Source organism: Bactrocera tryoni, chromosome 3, assembly GCF_016617805.1.
Source record: "Bactrocera tryoni isolate S06 chromosome 3, CSIRO_BtryS06_freeze2, whole genome shotgun sequence".
Classification (NCBI taxonomy): domain Eukaryota; kingdom Metazoa; phylum Arthropoda; class Insecta; order Diptera; family Tephritidae; genus Bactrocera; species Bactrocera tryoni.
The window spans coordinates 25,083,557-25,101,109 of NC_052501.1; the positions used below are offsets into that span (position 1 = coordinate 25,083,557).

At 38.9% G+C, this 17,553-nt stretch overlaps 2 protein-coding genes across 3 annotated transcripts; one reads left to right on the forward strand and one right to left on the reverse strand.

Moving 5' to 3' along the window:
• Window positions 1-2,226: 2,226 nt before the first annotated feature.
• On the reverse strand, window positions 2,227-8,859 carry LOC120772049 (protein three rows). Its single transcript, XM_040100421.1, has 5 exons — window positions 8,542-8,859; window positions 6,580-8,478; window positions 5,692-6,522; window positions 4,206-4,394; window positions 2,227-4,113 (listed from the first exon to the last, which is right to left on the reverse strand). Exons 1-5 carry the CDS (start codon window positions 8,857-8,859, stop codon window positions 2,449-2,451), a joined length of 4,902 nt encoding a protein of 1,633 aa, XP_039956355.1. The 3' UTR covers window positions 2,227-2,448.
• Window positions 8,860-9,316: 457 nt separating this feature from the next.
• On the forward strand, window positions 9,317-14,935 carry LOC120771581 (putative sodium-coupled neutral amino acid transporter 10). Of its 2 annotated transcripts, XM_040099652.1 has the most exons (7): window positions 9,317-9,586; window positions 9,683-10,069; window positions 11,016-11,133; window positions 11,234-11,642; window positions 12,178-12,326; window positions 12,382-12,518; window positions 12,579-14,935. In XM_040099652.1, exons 2-7 carry the CDS (start codon window positions 9,983-9,985, stop codon window positions 14,547-14,549), a joined length of 2,871 nt encoding a protein of 956 aa, XP_039955586.1. In that variant the 5' UTR covers window positions 9,317-9,586; window positions 9,683-9,982; the 3' UTR covers window positions 14,550-14,935. The 2 variants fall into 2 exon arrangements, with proteins under 2 accessions (XP_039955586.1, XP_039955587.1); XM_040099653.1 differs by lacking the exons at window positions 9,317-9,586; window positions 9,683-10,069 and having other exon boundaries at window positions 11,046-11,133; window positions 11,207-11,642.
• Window positions 14,936-17,553: the final 2,618 nt, after the last annotated feature.

Here is a 17,553-nt window from a genome sequence, read left to right on the forward strand (position 1 = left end):
TCCCTCCGAGGGATTGTGCGCTGGGTTTGGGACTCGCCACGTAAAAAACGTCCCTAATGAAAAGCAAACAAAAGCCTCGGATGAGAAACCCCTCTTTTGATGTCGACCACGGCAAAAGCATGGGCATACACCTGGAATGTTCGGTCCCTTAATTGGGAACTTGCCGCTGCCGAGCTGGTTGATGTCCTCGTAAAAGTAAAGGCTGACATCACCGCCGTCCAAGAAATGCGATGGACGGGACAAGGACTGAGGCGAGTAGATTTACTACAGCGACCATATAAAGGAGCGCAATTTCTGTATGGGATTCGTGGTGGGAGAAAAACGCAGTCATCGAGAACTGACATTCACTTCGCTGGGTGAGCATCTAGCCATAATCTGCATCAAAACGGGGTACTTCAACATATCGCTGATTTGCGCCCACGCCCCGACGGAAGAGAAGGACGATGTGACCAAAGATGCCTTCTTGAAGCGCACCTTTGAGATCTGCCCCTGCCACGATGTCAAAATCGTGCTTAGCGACTTTAACGTCTGGGTGGTCATAGAAGGTATCTGAGGTACAACGGTCGGTAAATTCAGCCTCCACGAGGAAACATCCTCAAAAGGGTTGAGGCTGATCGACTTCGCCGGGGCCCGAATTATGGTTATCTGTAATACCAGAATCCAGCATAGAAAAATTCATCAAGCTGCCTGGCTTTCTCCGGATCGAAAAACCACCAACCAGATCGGTCATGTTGTGATAGCCCTAACATCGACTCGGATCACTATCTTGTTGCAGCCAGGATACGCACCCGCCTCTGTACAGCAAAAAACGCCCGTCACAAGCACAAGGCAGGTACGACGTCGAGAAGTTGCAATCACAACAGATAGCTGAACTACTACTCGACTTGCACTCCTGCTCTCTGAGAGCACACATCAGCAACTCGGTATAAGGGAACTGTTAACCGGCATTTCAAGCTCTTTACGTACAGCTGCAAACGAAACCAATAGTTTTCTTGAAAGGCAAAAGAACAGCTGGTACGATGAGGAGTACTGTGTCGCAGCGGAGAGAAAACCGACTGCCTACCTCGCAACGTTACAATCGACCACAACACCTGCGGGAAGGGATAGATACCGAGAGTTGAAGAGACAAGCGAAACGAGTGAGTACGAAGAGCTTGACAAAATGGAGGACAGAAAAGATTCGGCGACTAGCAGAAGGTTTCAAGATCGGAGCATATTCCTGTAGAACCCCCAGAGGTGATCTAGTGATTGATGCCCATACTGAATTTATTGAGAGAACACTTCTCCAACCTGCTGAATGGCAGTCAAAGCATAACAACAGGAAATGGTGAACCCTATTCCCCAAACGATAACGATGATGCGGACGTTTCATTGACTGAACATGAAGAAATTCGAATAGCAATTACCGGTCTGAAGAACAACAAAGCAGCGGGGCCGATGGATTGTCCGCCGAGCTATTCAAACACGTCGGCGAAAAACTGATAAGATGATGCATCAACTTCTTTGTAGAATATAGTCGGACAAAAGCATGCCCGACGATGCTTAAGTGTGCTCTGCCCAATCCACAAAAAGGGAGACCCCACAATCTGCATGATAATCTGCGCAAATTACCGTGGGATAAGCCTCCTCAACATCGCATATAAGGTCCTGGCTGCACCTGGAATCTCCAATTGGCGCCAAACAGCGAAAAGGAAGAACGACTGGCGCGCTGTTGTAAACTCGGCTATAACGTCTACGTCAATAATGAAGTAAAATCAACCCCAGTTTATATGTCGACTTGTAACAATAGGTGAAATATGACTACATAATTTCACTCCGAAGTTCCTCGACATCAAACGGCTGCACACGATGAATCCGCTTTTGGCTTCTGTATTTTGAAATGCGCATAGCATCATTTATGTTGGCTAGCGTTATTGGATCGTTTTAAGGACAAAATGTTTCACCAAGACAGTGCGCCGTGTCATAAGTTAGTGACAACCATGGCAAAAATACAGGAATTGGGTTTTGAATTGCTTCTGTATCCACCGTATTCTCCATATCTGGCCCCCAACGACTATCTCTTGTCGCTCAGATCTCAAAAGATTGCTTAAGCGGGGTCTTCCCGTACTTATCGAACCGCACCCGTATCATATGTTACTCATCCGCCATGGTGTAGAAATATTCCTACCTGCGACAATGCGTACATTAGCACGTTTAGTAGAATAATCGATTAAAATTCGTTAAAAGCTTTCAGGTTAATCAAAATAAGCGTCACCTTTATTAATTTTTTGATATTTGAGCACAACAAATTAATGCGTTTGATTCAAAATATGAAAACTAGAAAATATAAAAACACTACAAAAATATTAATGAAAGAGTAAGCTAAAATGATTTAATAGTCTAGGAAAAAGTGTTACAGAAATTTAACTACATAAAAAAAATAATATAAATAAGAGTAAAAAAAAAGAAACTATTGCCTGGCACGCCTGCTCAACGTTCTGCTAACGGTCACGGGTGGTGCAACGTTTTCATCGTTATTGCTGGTCGGTGCCTTTCGGGTTGCGCGTGCGCGACCACGAGTTGTGCTGTTCGTGCTTGCATGCTCCTTCGCCTTGCTTGCGGTTTGTGCGGTAGGTGATAAAATCTTAATTTCTGTCTCCATTGTGATCACTTTCAGGGTGCGTACTTCGGTTTTAGTACGAGTGCGTGATTTCGTCGTAGTCGACTTTTTATCCTCGGTTACTTTGATCCTTTCTACAACTTGTATTTGTGGTTCGCTTGGGACGAGTGTGGTTGTCTCGCTGCTGGCGGACACGCTCACTTCTGCTGAGGCGGACTTTGCATTCGTTTCTTTACTTCGGCGCTTGGTTGGTGCAGCACGCGGTGCTTTTTTGGTGGTGCCTTTGGCATTTGTGGTTTTTGGCGGTGCTGTTAGTTTACCGAAAGTCGAATCGGGCGTTTTGAAAGTATCGGTGTTGTCGTCGGAAACAGCAATAACTTCGGGCGTTTGTTCTTTGCGCTTCTTTGCTTCTTTCAGTTTGGGTGTGCAGCTCTTATTTGGCACTAATGTGGGCTCATCGTCGCCAGCCAAGTCTATGGATTCAAATTTACGACAAATATTCGAAAGATTCTCATTGTGGCGACTAGCTTTGGTAGCACTACACTTTTTGCTTAATATGGCACTGGCGCTGGTTTGGATATTTAATGCCTCACTCTGTTTACTACTCGCATCATCACTATCCAACAGATCCACAGATTCGATGCGTTGACAACGATTCAGTATATTGTCGATATCAGAATCGGGCGTAGAATTCGACGAATGGCTGGACGAATCGTTAGCAGCAGCTCTAATTTCGCGCAGCTTTCTTGCTGTCAGCGATTGTGTGCTTCCTTTTACACTTTTAGCACCGTTTTTGGCTGGCGTTTCAGTGGCCAAAAGTTTTTTCGCTTTTCTCGCCGTCAAAGTCAACATTTTCTCTTTGGTTTTGCTAACCTCTGGCAGCCGCACAACAGCACGCCTAGGCGTATGTTTGTTTAGACTCTCGTCACTGTCGTATATTTTGAAAGCAGCAGTTGGCAGCTTTTTCCCCGTTTTAACTGCTGCTGGCACTTCCTTTGCCAACACCGTCACGTCTCCCAAATCGGGTGACACATTAAATGCCAGCGCGCGCCGCAAGCCACCCTGACTCTTACTTTCTTTCTGCATGGACATCTCTTTCTTTGTAGCGCGCAATTGTAAGAGAAAATTAATGTGATAAACGGTATCAACATTTCCCTTTACACTAGTGTAGCGCTGCAGACCCGCTTGCAGACAACTTAAGGCCTTTTCGTATTTCTTATGCGTACGCAGATAGTTGACGTAGTGTTGCAAGTTCAACAGTTGTATATTCTGGAAATTAATACGTAGGAAATTGTTTTGCTGATGCGTTTCCAACCATTGCTGACTAGTTTCATAGAAATCCTCCAGTTTGTCATGATTATCGACAAGAAAGTATAGTCTGGCATTCAAGCAACCGACCATAAAGCAACACCATTGTAGAATCTCATATTGTTGCAACGTATCGTTGCAGGCTATTTGGAGAAAGCGTGTAAGACCATTTTCTCGCTGTATTGATGGGCTAAGTTGCATTTTGAGCTAAGTTTTGGGAAAAATATTAAAAGGAGATGTTAACTACAATTTTATATGAAAAGTTTTCCGAAAAAAAATACATCAGTTTATTAGCATACCATTTTTGTGGGCGATGCATGCAACGGTATCATTTTGCGCAGCGGCTCCATGCCCGAATGCAGCAACTCCAATGTGTTGTAAGTGTTTGGAACTGCCAGTTTCTTTTCAACGGCGCGTGCTTCACTCAATTGCCGCAAATCTTCGATAGTTTTTTCACCCAGTATGTATTCAATCAATTTTACTTTGATCTGTGCATAAAAGAAATCAGTTAAAAACAAGAAAAAATGTATACTTCGGCTGCCTCGAAGCTATAATACCCTTCATGAGGGCAAATCCTGCGACAGCCGTTTCTATGTTAGCGGAATTGACGCGTATTTTCTTGGGCCAAGGGCCGTTTTTTCGGCGATCTAACCTTGTTTGGATCGCGGGCATTAGATAACCGCTACAAAAACAACAACAACAACGACTCCCTTTAAGAGTGATTTTATTATAGCAATTATATGTATAACTATTTACCTAGATAGATAGATAGACGAGAATTCCACCGCGACCTTAGGTCTATTGTGCCCTCTCCTAACTCAAAAAGACTCACCTAGCCCCTGCATATTGATAAAGTCCAATATACTGCTTGTAGGTGACAGTGAGGCGATGTGATTCCTTTTGGGAAACATGGATCCCAGGTCCTTTATCCTGTGTCTGCAGACTGCAGGTGTTGTGGAGTTTAAGGCTCTCTGTCGCAGAATCGGCAATTTGCGCAAGGAGCTGGCATATTGTATAAGTGCTTCTTCAGCTTGCAATTGCCCGTGTAGTAGGCTGAATTTTTCCATAGAGAGGTTGATTACATATTTAAACCTGCTGAAATTATAACCCCCCATTAGAAACTTGGCATGGAGCATGCCTTGGAGTTGTTGCCAATACCTCTCTCTGCCTACTCCTTCTTCCTTGCGGAGCATCTCCTTAATGGTACCGCGATGAAGGGTTCAGGCTCATCAGCCAGTTAATTGCCGACTATTTACCTAACCCTATACTATGTCTAACTAAATTTAAAAACTTGCAACGGTTTGCATCTAAGATTTTAGTGGTTCTTTCTAGACACCTTGTTAGATATAAACAGCCTTCAATTCGAATTATAGTTCCTTAGTAAGGAAAGAAAGATATTTATATAGATTTTGATCAGTCAGCGTGAACGACAACTCCATATGCTTTATATATAATCAAAAACTTAATTTTGACCGATTAGTTTTGATTACAGTTATCTTGAATAATATTGGTTGCTAAATTTGATGAAGATATATTGTCAAATAAAAAAATCATACAATAACTTGATTTTGATTTATAAGTTTGTATGACAGCTATAACCTAGTGTTCGGATATTGGCGTTTCCCACAAATTAGCAGCTTCTTGTGGAGAAAAGGACCTGAGCAAAATTTCATATTGATATCTCAAAAACCGAGGCAATATACACAAACTAAACATGCCCTTCAGGGTATTAAAAAAATAATAATAATTAAATAAATAAAATATTTAATTTTTTGTTGTGCTCACCTGCGCCTTTTGCACATATTCCATTTGTAAATTAATCCACGCCCACATAGCTAGCATTTGTATTATGCGCAAGGCCGAACCGGATTGCAGCAGCAGCTTAAAGGTGCCAGCGAAATATGAATTCACAAAATGATCGCATAAACGATTGGCGGCACACTCGGCCACCTGCTCTATAAGACTCAATAGTAAAATCGTGTATGACATTAATTCGCTGTTCGAGAGTTTGAAGAAATCACCGCGAAAGCGCTCCAACGTGTCCTCCATTTCACGTAGCAGGCAACGCTGTGAGAGTTGAGTTTCTCGTCGTTCTGCTACACTATCCAAATGCTTCCATAAAATACGAAATTTGACAATATCGACTGTGCCAAGCACCACATTATATTTGCCCTGCTGATTCGGCAACTCGGCGTGCACCTGATGAACATACTGCAATAGGACTTGTGCATAGTTGAGATGACCGATTCGTGCATAATAGTGTGCCATTTGGCACAGGCACATAAGCACATGGTTTTGGTGGCGTTTAATAAGCGTCGGCAACTGTTGTAAGGCGTTTAATAAGAAATTTTGCTTGCGTGCCACTTCTACAGCCAAGTCTATGCTATTTTGTGAATTTAGAAAGTATTCGCTGTTTTCACAGAAATAGGCAAGACTACGTAAGGAATTGTATTCATCGTTAATTAAATTTGTCACCCGATAGTGTAGAATCCAAGCTTCCGTTGCGACATCCAAATAGCCTGCCAATTGCAAATACAACGCAAGTGAGGTTAAGTCTTCTACGATGGACTCCCAATCGATGTACACCTCATTGCTGAGTATCGGTTTAGCGTCAGCCTGCAAAGTACAGTGTTAATTTATTGTTTATGATTTATATAAAAGAATTGTTTATACTTTTTCATAGAATTCGCGAAAGGCTTCCAAAGCCGTTTCAGCTTGCTTTACATATTTGACTTCATGTGTCACGGTTAGCGTTGACAATTCTTTGCGTTGCCACAAATCCTCTATGTTGTCCTCTTGGAATTTTATTTCCACTGCCAATGAGTCTTTACGAACTTTCAAGGCATCATGCAGCAGCGCTGTATTTATATGTGCCCAGCAGAGTTGTTCCAAACGTGTCAAACCCGCGGTTTTATCTATTTTCTGCTCCAATTCTTTACAGAGTTGTTGCAAACGTGTAGCTACTGCGGTCGTTAGAGGACCAGCACCACGTGCCACTAACACTTCACCATACATTGAAGGACTACAGCGCATTAGCGTCATTTGAAGTTGAACACAGCTCTTATGGTACTTAAGAAACTGCTGTGTTTCTAACCAATGTAATAAGTGCTTCTGTGGTGTGTCCAGAAATACCTTAAATGGATTGTGACTTTCCATAGCTATTTGCAAGATGCATTGTCCGGGCGTCACGTGTGACGAGGCCGTGTGGAAGTGTCCAATGCGGGTACGCAAAGTAGTAACGTCGGGCCAAATACTTTCCTGCAGCATGGAAGCAATGTGTGCGACATGTAGATCTAATGTTAAACTTGTTTCGTTTGATTCCAACGTCATTTTGTATAGACGGCGCAATAGCAGCGTCCAATCTTTAATGGAGAATTTATGACGTATGCGTAAGAGAAATTCAGCTAATGTTATGCAAAGACGTTTTTGTGCTGGCGTGCGCATATCCAATGTCAGTTGTACGACGCATGTGTAGAGTAATTTCAATTCTGTCGAATCAGGCGTTATACAAGCGAGAGAATCAAGCACACTGACACCATGGCGCATCAACGTCAGCAATTGCGTACGTAAGCTGATAAAAAGATCTTCACTTTCCGCTGATGGGTCATCCACAGCCAAGGCATAGGATGAAAAGGCAGCTAATGAACTAATAACAAAGGAAATTATTGTATGTTTTCTAGCGCTGGTGCAGCAATCAAATTTTAATAATTTCGTCTCAGCAATACGTGGCGCTAAACGTATACAGCCTAATATTAATTCGTAATGCGATATATAACATTCAATACTGGTCATGTGTTGCCAAAAAAATGAGAATGGTGTGGTGGGGTGTTGCTGTACATGCGTCAAAAGTACCGCTATTATAACAGGCACATCTGTAAACCAACGCTCTTGCATTAACATTTCCCCATAGCGTTCAAAGAAAGAAGTCAGCTTTTGACTTAGATCTTTGTATATATCCTTAAATTCGCCTGGATTCGGTAAGCCATAAACTAGTTTCACCAGATAATATAGTAGTGAAAATACATAATTGGAACTTTTGTCAGTAGCAAACACAGACATTTCACGGCATGCGCGCAAATGTCGCAAAGCCAGTTGTTGCTGTAGTCTATCCGGCACATCTAACTGAAAGAAAACAGTAAGCGTTTCTAAATGTCGTTGACAATGTGCTTGCAATTCTTCCTTTGATGGTTGCGTTGTACGTATTTCCTTAAGTAACGTGAAAAAAGCATCATACATTTGTGTTTTATTTGCAGGAAGTGTGGCGAGATAATTAAAAACTGTGGAAACTCGCTTTGGCACCAGATATTGTATGAAATCTGCTATTAACTCCGGATATGTAAAATTTTCACTTTTGTTACACTGCAGCATACGCTTAAATAATTCTTTTAGTGCCTCTATAATGTCGGCGATATATTCCTGAGCAAGAGGGGCATTTACGCGTACGTGATTGTGTTGACAAAGTAAGTGTTGCAAGTACATGCCTAATATAACTTTATAATCGCCTTCACTCTGCAGATAACTAGTATAATTTGCAACAAGGTCACATATTCTTTTAGCCTCAGTAAAGTTTTTCTATTGGTAAAAATTTTACATTAAATAGTTTATTTAAAAAACAGAATTGGACTTTCGTTTCACCTTATCTGCAACCAAATGATGTAAATATCTAACATGTTCCAGGTACATTGTCCAATATTTAGCACTCATTGATGGTTGAATATGCTTCCCCACTACATGCACCAATGTATCACAGTAGACATCATAGTGTTTGCCTTCCGTCTTCGCAGCAATAGTACAAATGGCACGCAATACTGATAATGCAAGTTGCATTTCGCGTCTATTGGAATCCTTATTCCCATTCTCTTTCAGAGTTTGAAGTTGTTGTTGAACCCTCTGCATTGCGTTGACGGCCATTTCTCGTGTGCCCCCAAATGCCGCTTCATATTCGGTCGACATTTTCTTTCCAATTTATTTTAACTTACATATGCGCGTCAATAATATATTTTCACGTCATATAAAACTATTTATACTACTCAATCAGTCGTTCTATGATTTTAAATTAAAAGTCAATTATTTGTCTTTTGGCGCTTTTGCAGTACAGCCAACGTTTATAAAATAACTTAAGTGGTGCCAAGTGCAATGCAGTGTTGCCATTTAAAACGTTGTAGCAAGCTCTAAAATACCTCAATAAAGATAAAATTTATTTGTAAATAATTTTTTCCTTAATTGTATGTATATCATTCTTTATCGTAATTCATAAAAACAGAAGATAACAATTAAATTATAATCTAAAATTGCTATACTAAATATTTGATACGTGTTCCATAATTTAGTAGACGTAGAAGTGTTAATACATTCATAGTTTTTCACCAGTCTGGCTACTACACTCCAGCTGGCAATTGTTTGTATTTTGCTTCGCTGTTTTGTTTTAACAAAAATATTAGCATTTTTCTTTGCCAATCAACAACAAGTATATTGGCGATTGCTTCAGTGCGAAATCGTTTGCCACACCGTCAATAATTTAAACTTTTGTTTATCGCGTAACGCGAGTGAATTAATGTAGTGTTTATATTATTTACATGTGTGTGTGTGTAGGCAAAATAAAAATACGTGGTTTCCGATTGTACAATGTTTGAAAACATTTTATTATCTTATCTACATTTTCAGTTTTAGTACATTTAAGGTATATCAAGTTGGTATTCAATGTTTAAATTAAAAAGCTTTGTTAATATATATATATATGCGCAATATATTTATGTACCTATTTGTATTTTTGTAGACGGAAGGCGGAAGCAAAATTTGTTTAGTTTATATAAAGTACATGCTATCGTGCCAACAAGTTCAATTTATTGTCGAATTGGAGAAAGTTTTCATTAACGGTTTGCAGTTGAAATCATACACATTCGAGGTATACAACGTAACGCCCACCCACATTATTTTAAAACAGCTGAGTTACGAACTATTTGCCGTTAGAGGAACGCATGCGGTTGGCGCAACTTTCTTCAGCCCTTGAACTAATAACCTTGCAAGGTAGTCCCCTGATAACGGCATTTCTTGATTGATACAATTTTATTGCAACATGTTGGCTTATTCGGGGCATATAATGACACTAGCCAATAGTATTATTGGCGTGGGAATACTAGCCATGCCATTTTGTTTCCAAAAAGTGAGTAAATCTACTGTTTCACTACACATATGTATGTATGTATATGGAAGTGAGTAAATTATGTAGATATTACTTGTTTATGAATCATACAAAATAGCCGAATTTCTAATATGTTTTAGCAAACGTATGAGATGATGTGTAGCGTTTATTTTAATTGCTTTAATAAAATCAGACGAATTGTATTAGCGCGCTTAAACGGTTAAAGCAAATATTTTGAAAATTTTAAAAGATTCAGATTTAGAAATTTCATTCTTGCTTAGTTGAAGTGTATTGAAACAAATACTTACAAACAAACATATACTATTATTAGTTAACACTCTTTTTGTCAATGTTTTAAAACCTCAAATATCTCGTGTGAAAATGATAAAAACCATTATATCTTTTAATGACTAAATTTTAATTAACTCTAGAAAATTGAAAATGTGTATATTTTGTGTTAGCTCGTTAAAAAAATAATAAAATAGTTATTTTGTTTACAATGTGTTTTTTAAGGTTACATACAAATAATAATCTGAAAATGTAGATGAGTAAATATTAGCAGACACGAAAATTGTTTTTATATACATGTATTGAAATAATACTTGTACATATGTACAAATATTTATATCTACCGGTATACAGCTTATCATTTCGTAGCGAATCCAATGAATAATGTGTTTTTTCCGGAAATGTTACTTGAAAATAATTTGAGTTTAGCAAAATATATTTTCTATGGACATACAACAATATACATACATACATAGACATTTCGAGTTTTAATTGATTAAATATGTACATTGTCTGAACCACATTTGTAAGTTTCATTATTTAATGTGCTAATCGTTTTGTTGTGTTCGCACCTCCATAACTAGTTGCAAATGCAACCACATACCTTTATACATATGTACATATGTACATCATATTACTATTTACATTTCGAAATTTAACATATATTTCCATGTTTTAGTGCGGCATTGTGCTCTCTGTTCTCTTGCTCATCATCAGCAACTGGATTACCCGCATATGTTGCCATTATCTAATAAAGTCCTCACTGTTGACACGTCGCAGAAGTTTCGAGTTTTTGGGTAAAGTAAAAAATTGCCAAGCAATCACTACACTAACGTATATAAACTACATTCAAACAATTTTAAACTTTAGCTTTTCTTTAATTTTCACCTGCTACAGGCTTTCATGCGTTCGGCTCATCGGGCAAACTGCTTGCGGAGTTATGTATTATCGGTTATCTTTTCGGTACGTCCATCACATACTTCGTGGTGATGGGTGATTTAGGACCGCAAATCGTTACAAAAATGTTTTCACTTAACTCGGCGGATTTTCCACACCTACGCACGTGGGTGATGATAGCTGTAACCGTTTTCTGCATATTGCCCTTGGCAATGTTGAAAAATGTTGATAGCCTTTCAACAGTATGTGCTGCATCGATTGGATTTTACGTCTGTTTGGTCGTGAAGATTGTACTGGAATCCGAGGCACATATTGTAACACATGATTGGGTGGAGAAAGTGGAGTATTGGCGACCTGCAGGTATTTTACAATGCTTACCGATCTTCAGTATGGCGCTGTCATGTCAAATGTAAGTGGAAATCTTTATTAATTTATTATTTTATATTTTTCGCACACTGCATGCGTCATAAACATACATATGGACATTGCACTGATTATTTTCATTACTGCCATTATCTTTTTTGGAACATACAAAAACGTTTATAATTTTTTTTTTGCTAAAACTCAACAAAAATTGATGCTGATTATTTTAATTACTGCCATTATATTTCTTTGAACATTGAAAAATCATTATATTTTTTTTTGCAAAAAATCAACAAAAATTGATGCTTTTACATACAAATACCGCAATCATTCATAAAATTTTTGGTTTCAAAAATTCACCTTAACCTGTGCTTTAACTTTACAAAATCTTCATGAATTTATTTTTTTTTCGTAAAAATTTCCTAAACATCTATGCTCTCTCACTGTTCATTCCTTCCGTTTCCTCGCTTTAAACCCCTCATTTCGCACGCTTCATTAGTTAATGAGTTAAGCTTACGTTATCTAAAATACATGCAAACACTAATTAACCTTAAAAAAAATGAAAACACTGCCTTTATCAGGCAACTTTTTGAAGTGTTCGAGAGCATCAATAACCAAAGCGTGGAAAAATTGAATGGGATTGTACGTAACGCCACTTGGATTTGCACTTTTGTGTATATAGCCGTCGGATTCTTTGGTTATGTCGCCTTTTGTACTCAAACCTTTTCGGGTAAGCGGGAAAATGTCCTATAATTTGCTGAAAAATAACTGAAAATATCTTCTAGGCAATATTTTGATGAACTTTTCACCCTCCTTTGGCAGCGATGTTATAAAAGTTGGATTTGTGCTTTCGGTTGCATTCAGTTTTCCGCTCGTCATATTCCCCTGCCGTGCCAGTATTTACTCGCTACTCTATCGCAAGGTTTATTCTACTATTCACAACTTATTGTAAATACCTATTCACATGTCTATACAATTTTAGGGCCACACTGATAACAGTGGTTATATACCAGAGACTCGCTTCAAAGTCATAACCACCTGTCTGGTGGGTTGTGCACTCTGCATTGCACTAATGATACCGTCCGTGGAGCTAGTTATCGGTTTGGTGGGCTCCACAATTGGCGTAGCGATTTGTATAATGTTTCCGGCATTTTGTTTTCGAAAAATCGTGAAAAAAGACTCGACAGAGCGTTCTTTGGCGCAGTTTATATTCATTAGCGGTTTTTGTCTCATGATTTTGGGCACGTTTGCCAATTTGAATGCCATCGATGAACAGCGTTCGGGTGCGCATTTACATGTAGTTAACGAATTGGAAAATACGAATTTATTGCGACCAACTGATAAAATAGCCTTGGACTCAGCGGTAGCACAACCGCAAATAGATAAACTGAGAGTGGAGAAAACACTTGTTGATTTGCAGTTAAAAGATAATAATTTAGAGCCGGAGGCAAAGAAAAAGTCTGAATATTTGATGAGTGCCACACCTGTGCAAACGATATCGCAGCCAGCGGCAGTTGTTATTAATAAAAACGCAGAATTACCGAAAGCAAATGCGATAGCTGAAAAACCTGAGAATACATTGAATGCAAAGCCACTTAAACCGGAGGCGCCACTTATAGTTGAGGCGTTAATGCCAAAAGACGAAGCTGCGGAAGTAGGCGAAAGCATAAAGCAACCAGTTGCAGAAGAAGCGCCGTCGGAACTGAAGCCGCTGCAGCAGAATCCGCTACCACATGAAGCGGTAGCGGCGCAACAACCAAATATGGAAACACTACCGAAGCTAGAAGAGCAAAATGCGCCGGAAAATCAGCAACCGCAAACAATAGATAAAGATGCTATCAAGAAGGATGAGGAAATTGCCGCTGAGGAGTTGAAAAATGGACAAAAGTTGGCGAAAAGCAACAATGATGTGGAACTCAAAGAGACGCGCAAAGAACTGAAAAAGACCAAAGAACTGTTGGAACGCACTGTGGATCAGTTGAAGCATGAACTGGCCAAACAGAATGAGGAGACGCAGAATATGGTGGCTGAGACGTTGGAGAAGGTGGTGCAAAAGGTGGAACAAATCGAAAAGAAGGTGCAGCATAATGCGCCTGCCGAAGCGCAAGCACCTGCGCCAGCGCCCGAGCCAGTGCCAGAGCCAGAGAATAAAGAACTCAGTGACTCGTCACCGCAGCAAGCGGCAGTTAATGCACCGCAAGAAAGCATAGTAGCGCCTAAACAAGAGGAAGAGCCAGCTAAAATGCCAAACGTATCAAATCGTCTGGACGAAAGACCATCGCTGCTGAGCATACTTTCAGAACAGCAAGCAGATGTGCGCGAACCGCAACATGTTTATGAACCGCTATCTTATAAAACCGGCGAACTTATTGAGAAGGCTAAAAATGGCAGTCATTTGGAAACGCGTTTGCCGTTACCTTTAGCCGTTTTATTCAATGCCTCGTCCTTGAACACCAACAACAAGTCAAATAATGTACAAACACGGGACGTGGGCGACAAATATCCCTTGAATGCCACACAACACACCGCCGATAATGCCAATGCTACCATTAATCTTAAGACTGATAATGCGACACAACTAAAAGCAAATGAAACAGCTTCCGCGGGTGTAGCTCCACCATCCAGTGACAAGGAGAAGGAAAACGTGGAGGCTATACGCCGCGAAATACTGCAATTAAAGTCCGAGCAACTGAAGGAATTTCCAACGTTTGGCGTAACGGACACTGACATCGACATAATAGCGGCGAATGCGGAGCATATAAGGCGCAAGCGTGCGAATACGCCCAACTTTGCGGAGATCGATACGAAAATGCAAAGCAATAATTGTTTAACAACACCCAAGGTTGACCAAATGCTGGCGCAGAGTGGCATAAGCAATGCGATAAATTTGAAATCGCAAACTTTTGGGCGTGAGTTGCGCTCCGTAAGAGAGGAGAATGAGTCGCAGCTTTAAATGAAGTGTGTTTTTGCTGCGCTGAAAGCTCAAGTATTAACCTCTTTGTTGATTTTTCTATTTAATGTATTTAGAGTTTATTGCATTTACTTAGAGATTTTTGCATAAAATGTAAGCTGTTTTGTATTTCCCATTTACTCAGCATATACATAAGACCGTGTGTATATGTGAACTTACCAAGAGCATTATCTGCCAGTATCATTCCTACCGATCGCTGCGTGTTTCACGTAGGCGCCCATATACTAAGTCGTTACTTATAAACTGTCGACACAGCTATCTACCTATTCCTAAATGTATATACTATATATAGTGCGTATGTGTGTCTATGCATGTTGACAAGACTAAATAAAATAAATATTTATTTATTTAAACTTCCATGAAATTTATTTACACATCTACAATTTCTAGAATATAATATCTGAACTGGCTTTTAGTTAGAATATTTTTATATAAAGTATTTATTCGAGTATATGTAAATGATAATGAGCTGAGGTAATTAAACTATGGCCGTCCGTCTGACCCCACATTGTTGGAGATATCGATCGCAAATTGCATACAAGATTGCATACATCTTTTTCGTCCAAAAAGGCTGCTAATTTCTCGGAACTGCCGTTATCAGACTGTAGTATAGCTGCTGTATCTAACTGATCGGCAAAAATCAAGTCTTTGTATGAACAACTTTTTTATTTAGCAAGATATCTTGCTGATATTTTGGGAGGGATTTATTATCAATACAACGCTATAATCCTTGAACATAAGTTCAGATCAAACCACTATATCATGTAGCTGCCATGTAAACTGACCGACAAAAATCAAGATAAAGATATTTATACCCTGAATAGGGTATTTTATTTTTGTCACGAAGTTTGTAACACCCAAAAAGAAGAATCGGAGACCCTATAAAGTATGTATAAATGATCAGTATGTCGAGCTGAGTCGATTTAGCCATGTCCGTCTGTCTCTCTGTATATATACGAAGTAGTCCTTCAGTTTTTAAGATATCGTTTTGAAATTTTGCAAACATCATTTTCTCTTCAAGAAGCCGCTCATTTGTCGGAACTGCCGATATCGGACCACTATAACATATAGCTGCCATACAAACTGAACGATCGGAATCAAGTTCTTGTATGGAAAACTTTCACATTTCACAAGTATTTTCACAAAAGTTGGCGCAGGTTATTTTCTAAGATAATAATGTAATCTCCGAAGAAATTGTTCAGATCGGTTAACTATAGCATATAGCTGCCATACAAACTGAATGATCGGAATCAAGTTTTTGTATGGAAAACTTTCACATTTGACGACATATCTTTACGAAATTTGGCATGGATTACTGCTTAAGGTTACAATATAATCTCCAAAAAAATTGTTCAGAACGATTTACTATAGCATATAGCTTCCATACAAACTGAACACATAGTTACTAAAAGAAATGCATCTGTGAAGGGTATATTAGCTTCGGTGCAGCCGAAGTTAACGTTTTTTCTTGTTTTATACCCTTTTATGCCATAAGAAATGTGCCAATGAAAGGTATTATAACTTTGGTGTAACGTAATTTAATTTTTCTTATTAATTTTTATATATTATTTGTTTCTTTTATTTTTTGCTTATTTGTTTATTATTTTTTTTTCTTTAATTTTTTATATTTTTTTTTATAATTATTATTTTTTGTTTTAATTTTTAATTTATTTTTTTTTAACTAATTTTTTTTAAATCTTTTTTTAATTTATTTTTATTATTTTTTGATATTTATTAATGGTTTATTTATTTTCTATTTATCGATAGTCTATTTACTTAACCCAACCTAACCTTAGGCCACAAGACCTTACCCTTCACTCCTTTGATCGTCCACATTAATAAGTTGGCGTCGCATGCAATCACAAGAAATTCTTAGAGCTCTCCAATTTAGAACACCCGTTCAGCTACAAACACTTAACCTATTTTTCAAATATTATTTCCATATTATACCACGACATCTCTGCTTCTCAAAGTTCCATACAGTTTGTATGAGTACGTACGGTACAAGGTTTTACTGATTCAATATTAATAAGTAAGGAGTGAGTTCGTATTTAACCTAAAAATTAATACTGTTAGGAGTGAAATCGAAAATATTTTGAAAATCTGGTCACAATCGTTATTTTTTCCCGTTGTTCCATTGGACAATGTTTTCGTAATTAAATGTAAAATATTCCATTTAATCTCTACAAGTATACCAAACATATCGGGCTAACTTTCGTTGAAATAGTCGTATGTAGATGTCTATTTATTTTAGTTCCAATTCGTAGAATATTCGAGATTATTACTTTCATTCTGGGATGTTGAAATTATCTCATGTGGGTCTTGAGATTAACTCAATCATAAGACTCTCCTGGGTCCACATTGGCATTACTTCAGGGTGGCGTTTCATTTTTCTCATTGAGAGGTTTACATCTTCTGCGCACCTGCGTCCAGGTCCCGTTTTCTGTTGCGTAGAAAGATTGCTGCGAATTTCTGCATAATCCCCCACGTTTATTGGGTCATCCAGGTCTTCTACGGCGGTGCTTTCTCATTGCCAACGCAACTCAAAGAATGTGTTTAGCGTCGTCTTATGTCGCGTTGTTGTACTTGTATAGGTGACGACTCTTTGAATTTTCCCATTCCTTGGAGGTACTTTGTGAAGTATCCGTGACCGGATAACAGTTGGGTTGTTTAAAAATCGACTTCTCGAAATTTACGGTTCGTCCATAAGTTTAGATCTTTTATTAGTCTGGCCGTCCATCTGTCGCAACTCTCATTTTCCTATCTTTGTTGCCATGTTGTTATTGGATCTTTCTTTATTTGTTCTGTGCTGTTGTTATTATCGTTCGGAGGTGATCTTCGCTGTCTTTCATGTGGCGCGCTGGATTTTTTAGTCTTACGCCTAGGTAGTTTACCGCTTTTTGAGTCCTATGAGTATCCGTAGTCCTTTGCATACTTATTTCGAGGGGTATGTGCTTATTTGCTTGCGTCCGTATCATGACCTCAT